The following is a 13,051-nucleotide window of genomic DNA, read 5'->3' as shown; positions in this document are numbered from 1 at the left end:
ATCAAACCTGAGAACAGTATTTAGATGGTAATGCTACTTTTTATTAATTCAAGTTCAGTGAAATAGTGATCTGTTTATAAAATTCAGCGTTACCTTTGTTTCCCTATCTGCTTTATCCATTTTTAACTTCTGTAACTTGATACAGAGGGGATTGTGTTTTTTAACATTATGGCAACTAAACTAGTACAGTGAGTTCAAAAGAACAGTCACATTGTCAAGCTTTGGAAATGTTGCTTATGATGACGCACATAAATATTAGAGATAACTGTGTTTTGGAATAGAAAACATAGGTGATATATTTGTGTTTAGGCAGTCTGTAGAATAGTAATCCTTTTGTCAGAGGGGAAGGAAAAAGCTTAGCTGTGTTTAAACTGCTCCTAGTTGTTGAACTCTTTACTTATTATTACAGTAACTGATAAAATATTGGCTGCTCAAATACTGGTCATACAAAGTCTGTCTTTTTGTCCCGAAGCATGATTAAGGGGTGAAAAAAAAAAAAAAAATTAAAAGTTGGGATATGGGATAAGGCTTTATTAAAGAGGCTGATAAGGGAACTGTTTTCATTTGGAAGATGTTTTAGCTTTGTTCCTAGAAATATGAAACCTTTTTATATTGTAACATTTAAATAGTCATTCCCTGTGTGGATTTTAGCATAGATCTGATACAGTTTTCTTTAGAAATAGAAGTACATGCATATGCTTAATCTATAACTCAAAGTTTTGGTGTGTGGTGCTAACTTAAGAGTTGACAGACCATTTATTTCCACAGGCGGGGGTGGGGGAGTGTATTTTTGGAATGCTTGCATCTATAGGCATGGATACATTGTGAGTACAGGAGAGTCAAATAAGTTATTTTGTTTGCCTTAGGAAACACCGACTAAGGAGCTGGGAAACCGTGCAACAGACTTGAACGGGGAAGGCTCTCACAGCACTCCTGTTCCATCTTCGAGTTTTAGTTACTTAAATAGATTTGCAAATTCGGAAAGCTCGACAGATGAAGAAGGTACTGGAATATAATTATACCCAGCAGGGGCTGAGACTGTTTTATGCGTAGTCTTTAATGAAATCTTATTTAAATTATATGTGATTTGTGAATTCACTCTACCATATTGGCTTCAGTTTTGCATCCTAAGCGTACACTTCAGCTAGGCTGAGATCCTACCCTTGCTGGTTATCAAAGCTTGTGATGTAAATACTTGTTGTTTATATGTTGATGTGTCTGGGGTATCTTGAGAGGCAACCAAACTATGGCTGACAAATCTTTGCAACCCCCAGGGCTAGAACAGAAAAGTTGTAAGTTTTGTTTTGGATTAATGCTGTCTTTCAGGGGCTTGCTTTTAAAACTGTGTATGACTTTACATTATTTTAAACTGCCTCTTTTTTCTTTCCGCAAGGTGGGGGTTTTGAATGGGATGATGACTTCTCTTCTCCAGAGCCATCCTTTATATCAAAGGCAGCTAATAGTCTTATTAGTTCTAAACCACCTCTTCAGTCGTCAAAGTACTTCTCTCCACCTCCACCTTCCCGAACCCTTGATCAGAACTGGTCACATCCATCCCCTTATTCCAGATTCTCTATCTCTCCTGCAAACATGGCAAGCTTTTCTCTCACACATCTTACAGATTCAGATATAGAGCAAGGAGGTAAGTAAGTTATAATAATTATTTTAAAACTACAAATTAAGAACTTTATGCAAAGATACGTCATAGATATGACAAATCTTATTCTATTTTAAATACTTAATTTAGAAATGCGTTTTTAACGCTATGAAAGTTGTGCATGGTCTTGTATTTCAGTTAAGACATAGCTTTCCATTTAGAATGAGATTATTTACATCTAAGTTGCTACAAATTTGTGGTTGAATATCTATGGAACACTTACAGGGCAAGCTCACAATTTTTCTGTTCAAAAACCTAGTGCTGCATTTATATAAATGACATCTATGCAGTCCTTAAGCACCTCTGTATAGCTGCCACACTATGGCAGTTGAATAATTCTCATTATTGCACTGTCAAAAGTCACAATTTTATTTTCATTGCACAGGATGAGGATGCTAGGAATATAATGCTTCTGACATTGTTTTCTAAGCTTATTTTACAGTTTGGTTTCTTTTCATATTGCTTTTTAGAAAGTACATTCTTGACATTCAAGAATTGCAGCATGTTTTCTAGAGCTGTGAGTAGGATAGTTCCTGTTAGAGCCAAACAATCTGTTCGTAGCAATACTGAGTACTAGCAGTATTTATTAACAGAAGCTTGCTTGTCTAACAAAAAGCTTTTTTAAAACTTTGATACATTTTTGAGAATTAAGAGAAGCAAAAATAAGCAGGCTTGAATCAGTTCAGCATATTATTAATCTTGATAAAATGTTGCATTATTAAAAATAGATGTTACTGATTGCTGAGCCTTGCTAGTGGTCAATGTCTATAAATACGTAATCAGTGTTATAGAGAGTTGTATTGTTCTTGTATTGTGCTTATTGATTAGATAATGTTTGCTGCTTAGTAACTTACAGATAAGAGAGATTATTTTGGAAATCATACATTGCCTTATGTGTCCTAAGAAGTGACATTGAACTGTGCGATTTAAGCAGATGTCTGGGTATAAATGTACCAAATGTTTACAGTAGGTGAAAGCTGTAGGGAAAGATTAACCAAAACTTGGAAGTGTGAAACAGCAGAATGCCAAGTTCTAGGAAGTCTTGCAAAGAAGTGAGAGTTGTGCCGAAGAATCTCACTGTACCTTTTGACCTTTTCTCTACTAATAGGAAGCAGTGAAGATGGAGAAAAAGATTAAATGAATTAAAACTACTTTGGACTACATATATAAAACACACAGACTTTGTGTCTGAAACTTCTTTATCTAAACTCTGGATCCTCCTGGAGTAACACAGGTAATCAAGAAGTACTAGGAAATGAAAGTAAACACTGAAAGCAATGTTAAATCAGGACATTAATTTGAATGTGTATTTAACTTTGTAATGTATTTTTAAATCAGTGCAATTTTGCTTTTCATTGAAAGATGATTCTGCCGCTGTTTTCAAGTACTTGAAGTATTTTTCAGATAACTTAAGACACAAGTAAAGCAATTACACTACAGTCTGGTTTATGTATGAGATTGTATAATATTCTTTTTATATTTTTCCATGTAGTTCATTATCTAGTTGAACATACACCTGTTGTAGAATTGTGTATAACTGTCCTGTGCAACAGGTGGCTGTGTTGCTGAAACTGTATGAATGATAGTTGATCAGTAGTGAGCCATATTTATTCAAAAAGATATCACTACATATTACTTTGCTTATTACAATTGCACTATGGATTACTCTTCCTTTTATTTCCTGATGATGTACAGAATCAAAATCTTAAATCTTTCAAGAAAAATAAGACAAGTTGAATTGGCCCAGTTATCCAGTTTAATTTGTCCTTTTTGTAGCCTTTGCTATGCACGGTACTTGTAAAACGTACATAACTTCTGAGTGTTATGTTAGACTTGCTGAAATCTTATATTCAGTACCATTTCTAAATTATAATGGTTATAGGTTGATTGTTAGTGTTCATGTTTTATAGGAAACTGGAAAAGAATATGTGATATACTCTGGAATTTTTAGATGAAAGAGATAATGTCTCTTATTTCCTGAATATGATCCTACTGACTGCTTAAACTGTAATAGCATCTGACTATATCATAATTAAGGGCCTTCCAGTTTTTACTACAATTTCTGCCTTGGAGAGAGAAGAGGAAAAATTGGCTGTACAAAACCGTGGAATTTATGAATTTTATAAAAAGACTAATTTCAATAGACTGGATTCGGGCACACTTGGCCCTTCAGTTGTACATTCTGTGAATTTTGAAGCTCACTCTTCTGCTGACTGCAGATTGGGGCTGCCATTCAGAGGCCTGTGGTAAATCTACCTCTCGGTAATGTCATGACAATTAAGAATTAGATTAATGGTTAATGCCCAATTTTGCACCCTTTATAAGGCCAGACGTATTTTAAGATGTCTGCAAGGCTCCATGGTACGTCTTGAAATGCATACTGACCAAAAGATGCAGTATAATAAAGTTTACTCTGAAGCTGTCTGTAGGGAAGGGAATACAACGTGAGTGGTTTTAACCTTCATATTCTACCATGCATTTATGCTAGTTTAATCCTTTAAACTGCTTGGGAAAAAAAAAATCCTTAATTATTACTCCAAAGTGAGTTCAGCTGAGAAACACATCCCTGACCTCTTGGAATGCCTTATGCAGCTGTGGATCTGTAGGAAATACTGATAGGAGCAGTTTACCTGGCTTTGTATTATAGGACACTAAAATACAAATGTACTAAACTACTAAGTACTTTATGTTTTAGTGGCTCTTTTGGCAGTGCTTCAGTATAATGGTGGTCCAGGTGCTCTGTGTTCAGATCCAGTCACCAGAGAATTTTCATCACGTGAAGTATGGGAGGACTAGGTATTTTCAGATGTGTAAAGTTTGTTTTTGTATACCTCTCTATTCATTTTGATTTTAAGTATATTTTAAAGTGACAGGAGTATGTTAATTGCTGCTTTTTCCAGCATTGTTGTTTAGCCCTTAACCAGAATGGTTTCCATACCGATCAAAAGGGAATGTGATTTAGTTATAATGTTATTTAAAGTTGCCAATGTATTGTTGGGATAACTTTTTCTGATGAGGCACTCAGGTTCAGACTTAATCAGAACTGTTCTTCAGTATAAGTGAGGAACTGAGTATTTCATGGACTTCTCCCAAAATATGATTTAAGAGGCAAAGCCAAGTAGTTCTTAATACAGGCTTACAGTATATACTGTAGAGGGTTTAAGGAAGCTGTGTGCTGCTACTCAATATTTTAAAATAGAGTCCATAGACTTTGTATACAAATTATTGCTTAGAAATTCCATAATTCCCACATTAAACTCCTTGATACAGCTAGATTTAAGGTATCTCATCTGTCTTCTGTGATTCTCACCATAGTAAGAATGAAACTCCATAATGGTCTGCAAGGAATGTGTGGGCTTATCTGCCTTGTGTGGTGAAAAATCTGTCAGACCTGGAGTTCAGCCTTAACTTTGAATCATTTGATTTTAAAATATAGTCCAAGGTTAAATAAAAGCTTATACTCCAGAAGTTACAAATTGGTTGTGCATTTTCTTTCTTATAATTCTGGAAAATCAGATGTTCATCTTGCACACCAGGAATTCCATTAGCTTGATGGAAGTCTAGATTTTTTTTTTTTTATTCTTTACCCGTGTTTAAAGAAAATCTTACACGGGAAGTGAAAGCTTACTCCTTTGTCCAAATGGAGTGATTGCTAATGAATTGCCAAAGGAGCATTTTTTCCAAAACGATCTGGGGTGTGGATGATATTAAGCAAGGTAATGTCCTTTTTAGCTGTACAATGAAGAGAAAGAAATATTTAAAGTTGACTAACCTCACTTAAACATGAATTTTAATTTCAGTAATCCAGAAGGCTGGATTGCAATAATATAAAAGGTCTTTTTGGAAAAATTTATAGTTAAAAATCTGATCAACTACTAGCAATATTTGAATATCTGCTTAGCAGTCAGTGGCACAATGAAAACGAATCAGTAATTCCAACATGTTGCATTATAATAAGGGGATTTGTTAGAAATCATTCATTAAACTATATGTAATTTCTTGCACTAGCTACATAAGCATGGTTTTCGTTTTAGAAGTACATGTATCTATTTTCAATGGTTTATTATGAGGACTGGTTACATTTTAATTCCTTCTCTAGTAGAATACCTTGATTATTTGAATAATGAAGGCATTGTCTCAATTTGGCTACTAAAGCTATTTAAAAGATCTGATTTCTCCCACCTAAGGAAGGTTGTTTAAAAATGAGGATCTGTAGTGAGAAGCCAACAGAGCAAGAAGAGTGTCCAGTTTTAATGGGAACACCTGTACTCTCCCAAATCCCCAAGCTGCAGATATGTTGCGTGTATAACTGCATTTATGGAAACTGCCATTTTCATGGAAATGAACAGATTAAACATTTTTTCATATCCTTATTGATGCACTAATGAAAGCCATTTAAGCCTCATTCTTTTTATCAGTATTTTTAGCAGATTTTTATGTAGTACTTAATCTTTTTCATGAGGAGGCTCGTTGGTAGAAAGACTTTTTTTTATGATTAAGCACTATGCTAAAATGTCAGCATTGTCAGGTGTTAGTGACATGGCTATTTTTGTTGGAGTTGGTGAAAGGTGGAATCCAAGTATATTAGCCTTATAAGAAATAGCCTTAAATAAGAATGGAGTGTACAAAATTACTTCAGCTTTAAGTCATACAGAAATATCATTGTATGTTAATGGTTTTGGTACAAGACTGGAAAAAATCTAGAGGAGAGTCAAACATCATATAAACTTATTGAAAATAAGTATTTGTAATACCAGCAGCCTGTTTTTCAGAAACTTGAATATGACTTACAGTTAGTTTTGTTTATGAAATTGTTTGAACTTGCACAGATGTAGGTGTAACTTAAATGATAAATGGTACTGATGTGTGTGTATATATAATGTTTAATTCTATTTGTAAATGAGAAACTATGTAACAAAATCATAGGTATGAGGTTTTCCTATTGTAATTTAATACAGGTATGAGGTTTATGGCAATATATCATAGTTAATGAAATTTCAGGTCAAAATGTCTTTAAATTGTGTACATTTTTAAATTGTAATTTCTACTGTATATTGATTATCATGCATAGTGTGATTCAAGAAACTGCTTGTAATTTAAAAATATTTAATATTAAAAATAAAATACAGTTATATATTTATAATCTCTTTGTCTGTTTGTTCATTCTTAAACAGATGCCAGCAATGGATCATGTCCACAGTATAGTTCTACTCTAAGATATATTTGTTAGTGTCCAGAGGTTGAGAAAGTACCAAAAGCTCAAAGCTACAGTCCCAGCAGATAAGTCTACGCTAAATAGTGTAGTCACCTTTAATTTCTTCTAGTATCATCCTTGTGTGAGCTTCAGGTAATGTGTGTACACAGTCAGTAGAGAAGCAATACTTGAAATACAGGCAGTGTAATTCTAAAACCTGAATATTGCTTTTAATCCTAGAATTAAGCATCTGTAGGAAGAATGGAGATTTCAAAATTTGTGAGTACCCTCCAGAAAACAGGTTAATACATTTTCTTAGTATTCACTGAATTTGTTTCTAGAACATGATTTTCTTGTTTGTTTGAGTTTTTTGTGTTTTGTTTTTTGTTTTTTTGGGTTTTTTTAATCTTAAGTGCATGTGCTGAATGGACCTAAGATCACCAGGTAAATGTTTTGGTAGCTTCTTTCACATGAGATTAAGACTGTTTCCTCCTGGACACTGAGGCAGGAGGAGAGTGCTGGTTTTTTCTCTTAACTTGTTAACCATTAAGGTGTTGATGACACATGGCAGCAATGTCAGTAGTTCATGGAGGCTGTTGTGGAAGTCCCCACATCATACTGCGGCTTTTCTGAGTCCTGGCAACTGTTCAGACCTGGGAATGAGAAACTGCTATCAAGATGACTTCACTTCATTAGGTAAAATGTAACTACTGGGCTGAAACTTGAGCAAGACTCTGGTCGTTATTGAGAACAGATGTAAAAGATCCCATGCACTAAATTGATCTTCTTATATAGAACCTATTATCAAAGAATTTGAGTGCTTGCAGTCTTTATCATCAGCAGCCTTCTTGCGAGGGATCAAGTCCTTTGTCCTGTGGGCCTTCTTCCCACAGGTGGAATGATATCTTGCACAGCCCTTGGTGTTACTGTAAATTTGGTCTCAAAAGAACCCCCTAAGATTTAGTTCGAAGTTTTAGAAGGCAGTCATTCTCCATTGCTGGATGCACAGGGGATCATTCTACCTAACGTGCACACCGAAAGACAAAAGACAATAAAAGAAATGAATATTCATGTAATTTCTGAGAAGTACCTGCCTATTTCCAGGAAAACTAGTGCATATGTTAATACATTGCTCAAGTGTACTGAAATTTGGGGAAGGGTCTCTGAGGGGCTTCCATGGGGGTTTTTGGTGGTCTGTGGTGGTCCCTAGTAGCTGCTGAAGAGGTGTCTCTTAGCGTCCTTTCCATGAACTCTGAGTCTTTTTTCATATAAGGACTTGACTTGGCTTTAGTGGTTTGTCTGTAAAGTGTCTCAGCTTTCTTATCTTTGGCTCCCACAGGTGTCTGCGGGTTTCTCTGCCCTCCCCGGGATGTACCATCACAGGTGCAAAAATTCCGTCCTTGTCTGAGGCCCCTCAGAGCAATTAGCACCAACTGCTTGCAGCCATCCTTGGCAGAGCAGAGTTGAGCCAGGCTTTATCCTCCTCCACCCGAGGACACTCCACCTGCTGAAGTACGTACTGGACTGACCCCTCCCGTAGTGACGTTGACCTGCGAGGCTTAGCGTCCATCAGCCTGGTGCCAGCGCCTCCACACTGGCACTGCTGCAGTGCTGGCTGACAGCGCTCACACCCCCCCCCCACACCACAACCCCCCCCGCCATTTTGTTGTCACCGAGAGCCCTGTGACCATCCAGAACCCCGGAGCCTCGTGCTGGCTGCTGTCCCCCTCCCGGGGGGTGACGGGGTAATGGCAATCCCTGGCTGTCCCGTGCCCCCGCCGGGCTCCTCGGCCGGGCTCCGGCGCTTCGCCCCGATGCCCGATGCGGGGGTGCCCCTCCCCTCCCCGCCCGCTGCGCTGGGGGCCGCCGGCTGAGGCGCGGAGCTCGCGCCCGGACCCGCCCCCGCCGCTAAAGCGACGTGTCGCGGCGGGCAGCGGGGCCGCCCTCCGCCTGCCTGGCGGGGCTGGGGGCCGCGGCGCCGGCCTGCGGGCTCCTGTCCGCGCTGCCCCGCTTGGTCCCTGAGGCTGTCCCCGGCCTGAGGCGGGTCCTGGTTCCCTCACAGACTGCCGCTGACAGACCGTGGCTCAGCCCAGGGGACGGGCAGCGCCCCTGCTGCCCCCGCAGACCCTCCTGCTGCTCCTCCTGGCTTCCCTCAGGTCCCTGCTGTGTCGCCCCTCAGGCCCTAGGCACCTTCTCGGCAGCTGGTGGCGGCGGTAAGTCACAGAGGAGGGACGCCAGCCCCGATGGATGGGTGCAGAGGGTGGAGAACTTGTTTCTATTTGGCTGCTCTCGCTTTGGTTTCTCTTGGCCATGCCAGTCTGTCGTTCCTGATCCCCTCTCCATCTCCACTTCTTTCTTGCGTGCCCATGCCACCTCCCTGGGAGTCCCGGCAGCCTGGCTGTGGCTCCATCAAGCAGTTTCTCAGGGTTACAGCAGTGTGCAGCTGTCAGAAAGCGAACCTTGGCCAGCTAAGCACCCTCTTACCCTGTGTGATCCCATTTGCTTTCCCCCAGCCTGCAGTTTCAGAATCTACTTTGCTCCCACAGTTTGCTGAAGCTTCCTTTCTCTTGGGTTTTCTTCCAGCTTTCTCTGCTGGCTGCCTCCACGAACCTCCTCTTCACCAAGTCCTGCAGGCTGTTCTCCTCTCAGATAGCAGCTGCTTACTTTTGTGCTCTCCCCAGCAGTGCTTTTTGCACTGGAGGGAGGAGGTTGACTGGTCTCCTATGTGTCCACCTTTACTTTTCTGTCCTGCAGTTATGTCTTTTCTGTCAAGTGAGTTACAAACAAACCCAGTGCTTGGATTTAGTCCTATTTTCTTGCTTAAGATACCTGTGTGTCTCTAGCATTTCTTCTAGGCTCCCACAACACAAGCTCTTTGGAGCTGTCTTTCTCTTGGCATTTGTCACCTGGGTGCTACCCTAACCAAACTGCTTTGTGAATTCCTGTCCTTTCTGGCAAAGTTGTCTTTCTGGTAGCAAGGAACCTGGGGATGGCCAGGATGCCCTCACAAGGCAGAGAAGTGAGTCATGGTGAATGCCGAGCAGCTGAAGATGTCTCTAAAGAAATGAGAGAGGAAGTGATATTTACGGCAGCACACCCAGGAATTGCTCACCACCTGCTCCGGCTAAGGTTAATGTCCTATACTGGCACAGTCCAGCACCTGTGGCTAGGGTTTGTTTTTAATTGGCTCACCAACTGTCTAACTGTTCCTATGTAACAATATCAGCGTAAAAAGATTTTTTTTTTTTTAAGACCAAACCTTTCTGTGACTACATGAACTAGAAGAAAGTGGAAGGAAGCATTTTGGAAATGGAGTCTCAGTAACATTGATCATTGGTGTTAGGGGCGGGATTGCTGTGAGGCTGCTGTCTTCAGATGTAGTGTTGGCACAGAATCTGGGCTGAGGGAGGGTAAAATTTCAATGCTGTCATCTGCCTTGCTAACATGTGAGGAAGGAATACTGCTGTGTCTTTTTGGATAACCTGGAGAATAAATACTGCTGCTGTTGAACAACTGGGGTCGAAACTCCAATTAAGCCCCACCATTATTTGATTGTTGTTAGAAGACAAAAGTGCTTTTTTTGTGTGTGTGGTGGGGACTAGCTCAGAATGCAGAAATGCTGTGGGTGAAAACATGTTGCTGGCTAGGGGTTTGAGCTTCTGTATGAGTTAGTGTGTCATGTTTCCCTCTAGTGGACTGCTCATAAATACAGTGGAAACCAATTTCTACAGAGAGCAATTACTAGGGAGTTCAAGGAGAAATTACTTTCTGAGGAAGAGCCTGAGGGTTCTGTCTAATACCCCACACATAAGCCTGCATACGTACAATGAGGCGGTGTATGGTTTTATTATAACGTGTGATAACTAAAGCTGGGAGAAAACAGAAGCATGTGAGATCAAAAAACAGAGGCAATGCGTTATCGAGCTTAACTGAACATTGTACTCCTGATACTTTTTGAGTTGTGGTTCACTTTTCCCACAGGAAGGATGGGATCAGCTTGGAGGCCATTTTCTCTTATGTGCAGTGAGAGAAATGCCTCCACTTGGAGGCCTACTTATAAGAAAGTAGAGAGGTGTCTTGTTTTTTCCTTTGACTTACCATATGTGAGGACACTAGTAGGTGATTCACTGCATCTTTGTTTCAGTTGTTCCATTCACTTTGCCTCTGCTCCTTCTGCAACCTCTTCCTTCCTGCTGAAGGAGGATCTCTTGTTCTCTAAAAAAAGGATTTTCTCCTCTGTTCATCTGCACAGGTCACCTTGACTAATAACATTCCCAACTTGTAGAAAAAAACATAACTAAATTGAGAGCCAGTGATGGTTTTCCAGTAGTGAATAAGTAAAAAACATAGCAAACAAATCTGCATCAGATCATTTGTTCAGCATGGAACTGTGCAACAGTTAAAGATATTGGTGTCATGTTTTTACAGCAAGCACATGGATGCTTAAAACATGAAGACTAAAACCAACCGAAAGAAGCAAAGGCATACTGTTGACAAAGAAGCATTTTCTGAGGAGCCAGCAATGAGAAAAAAAGAACTGGTGAAATGTTTGCGTCGCAAGGAAAGGCGGAATGGGGGAAACAAGGAGAGCAGCAAGATTGCCACAGCCAGAGCCAAGCATCCTTGGAGCAGTAAGGACAGGCATTTGAGGAGACTGGAAAGCAATGAGCGGGAGAGGCAGAGAATGCACAAGCTCAACAACGCATTCCAGGCATTGCGGGAGGTGATCCCTCATGTGAGAGCAGAGAATAAACTTTCCAAAATAGAGACTCTCACACTAGCCAAAAATTACATTAAATCCTTGACCTCCATTATACTCAATATGTCCAACGGACACTTTCCAGCAGCAGAAGGGATGGGGGGAGCCTGGGGGTCCAAGATGTACCAGCATTATCAGCAGCAACATGGGGATGATGATCATGAGGAACATCTACAGAAATATTCCACAAATTCATAGCTTCAACCAGAACACCTACAGTTAGCTACTACTGTCATTCTTTTTCCTTCTTGCCTGATAATACATGTCAGTACGTAGATGTTTTAAGTGATTGTTTTTGCCTCTGGCTATCCTCTATTTTTTCTTAAAAAGACAAACAGGTAATACTCATCGTTATAGTTTTACAGCACATTAAAAAATTACCTTAAATGGTAAGAATTTTTCAGAGCTTAATGGATATATTTGTGTGGTCTGGAAACCTATCCTATAACACTGTAGTTGACTTGAAAGTAAAGATTAGTAATTTCTGAAAATTACCCTCTCTGAAAGGGTTGTGAGTTGAGCATTTAAGGCCTACGTCACCCAAGTTCATTCAAGCTTGTTGAGAATCTTGGCTGTAGCACTGTTCACCAACCTGTCAGTGACTCTGTTCTTCTCTATCCTGCTATGGAGGAAATTAAAATTGATGACAACATTTGACTAATTTGATGAGTGAAGTGGCACATATGGGAAATTGGCCACCAAATCTGAATATTTATCTTGAATGTTTTAGATCTGTTCTGATAGTTCTGAACCTTGCAAAGCATAACAACTTTTAAAGTACTTGTTAATATAAACATCTACAAAGCTATCTAAGATTGTAAGCTCTCTAGAGTAAGAACATTTTCTGGTCTATGTTTCCAGAGCATCCAGCATCATGGAGGTTTTCTTTAGTGGGTCTCTGGGTGCTATTGTAATGCAAATAATAAGGGACAAATGACATTTTTGCCAAAACTATGATAATGCTTTAGTATAGTCATAAGTTAGACAGTGATCTATCCAGTGACAAATTATTTGCTATTGAAGCCTGTAATGTGATCAGGATTCTTTCTGGGTTAGTGCTAGGTTCTGGTATTATAAACATAATAAATGAAGCAGGAACTCTTCAAAGAAGAAAATGAGCTGCTTTTTCTTCTTTTTCTTTTTCTTTTTTTTTTCCATTTCCCATCTTATTGTAAAAAGTTTTATGTCACTAAGGATCTCTCCTTTCTTCTTCTGAAGAACGAGCTGAGGTGCCCTCAGTTGGACCTGCGCTGCCGATGGAGCCCCAGTGCTACAGCTCTTCCTGCCCACATCCCTGCAGTCCTATGCTGGCAGGATGGCTGTCGCTCTGTGGTGTGCATAGCAAAGGTAGACTCTGGCGTCTCAGCTGGAGATAGAAATTATTTGGATCTTGCCTCAACTTGGGCTTTTCTTAGTTCCCAAACTGTTTTCACACTGAAAT

General features: G+C 39.7%; 2 protein-coding genes across 6 annotated transcripts in view; both read left to right on the top strand.

Annotated features, from left to right (window-relative positions):
- LMTK2 (lemur tyrosine kinase 2) overlaps nt 1-13,051 on the top strand; it is a 77,110-nt gene that overhangs the window by 37,098 nt on the left and 26,961 nt on the right. Inside the window, exons 12-14 of one of the 2 annotated variants that reach the window (XR_012625213.1) lie at nt 867-1,002; nt 1,394-1,642; nt 2,766-2,891. Coding sequence is in view for 1 of the 2 variants with exons in the window: in XM_074840538.1 (XP_074696639.1) it covers nt 867-1,002; nt 1,394-1,642; nt 2,766-2,794 (414 nt within the window). In the remaining variant the exon portion in view is untranslated. Of the gene's footprint in view, nt 1-866; nt 1,003-1,393; nt 1,643-2,765; nt 6,801-13,051 lie in introns of those variants that run through there. The other variant, XM_074840538.1, reaches the window with a different exon arrangement.
- Nucleotides 4,369-12,725, top strand: BHLHA15 (basic helix-loop-helix family member a15). 4 transcript variants are annotated; one of them, XM_074840546.1, is made up of 6 exons: nt 4,369-4,453; nt 6,832-7,547; nt 8,191-8,363; nt 8,914-9,064; nt 9,827-9,980; nt 11,280-12,725. In XM_074840546.1, exon 6 carries the CDS (start codon nt 11,302-11,304, stop codon nt 11,806-11,808), a length of 507 nt encoding a protein of 168 aa, XP_074696647.1. In that variant the 5' UTR covers nt 4,369-4,453; nt 6,832-7,547; nt 8,191-8,363; nt 8,914-9,064; nt 9,827-9,980; nt 11,280-11,301; the 3' UTR covers nt 11,809-12,725. The 4 variants fall into 4 exon arrangements, with proteins under 4 accessions (XP_074696647.1, XP_074696646.1, XP_074696648.1 ...); XM_074840545.1 differs by lacking the exon at nt 9,827-9,980; XM_074840547.1 differs by lacking the exons at nt 8,914-9,064; nt 9,827-9,980.

This window comes from Strix aluco, chromosome 15 (genome assembly GCF_031877795.1).
Source record: "Strix aluco isolate bStrAlu1 chromosome 15, bStrAlu1.hap1, whole genome shotgun sequence".
In the NCBI taxonomy this organism is placed as follows: domain Eukaryota; kingdom Metazoa; phylum Chordata; class Aves; order Strigiformes; family Strigidae; genus Strix; species Strix aluco.
This window is presented reverse-complemented; position numbering and strand designations above follow the sequence as displayed.

Excerpts from the sequence above, each read along its gene's own strand:
- BHLHA15 (XM_074840547.1), top strand. The coding sequence starts at position 11,302 with ATGAAGACTAAAACCAACCGAAAGAAGCAAAGGCATACTGTTGACAAA.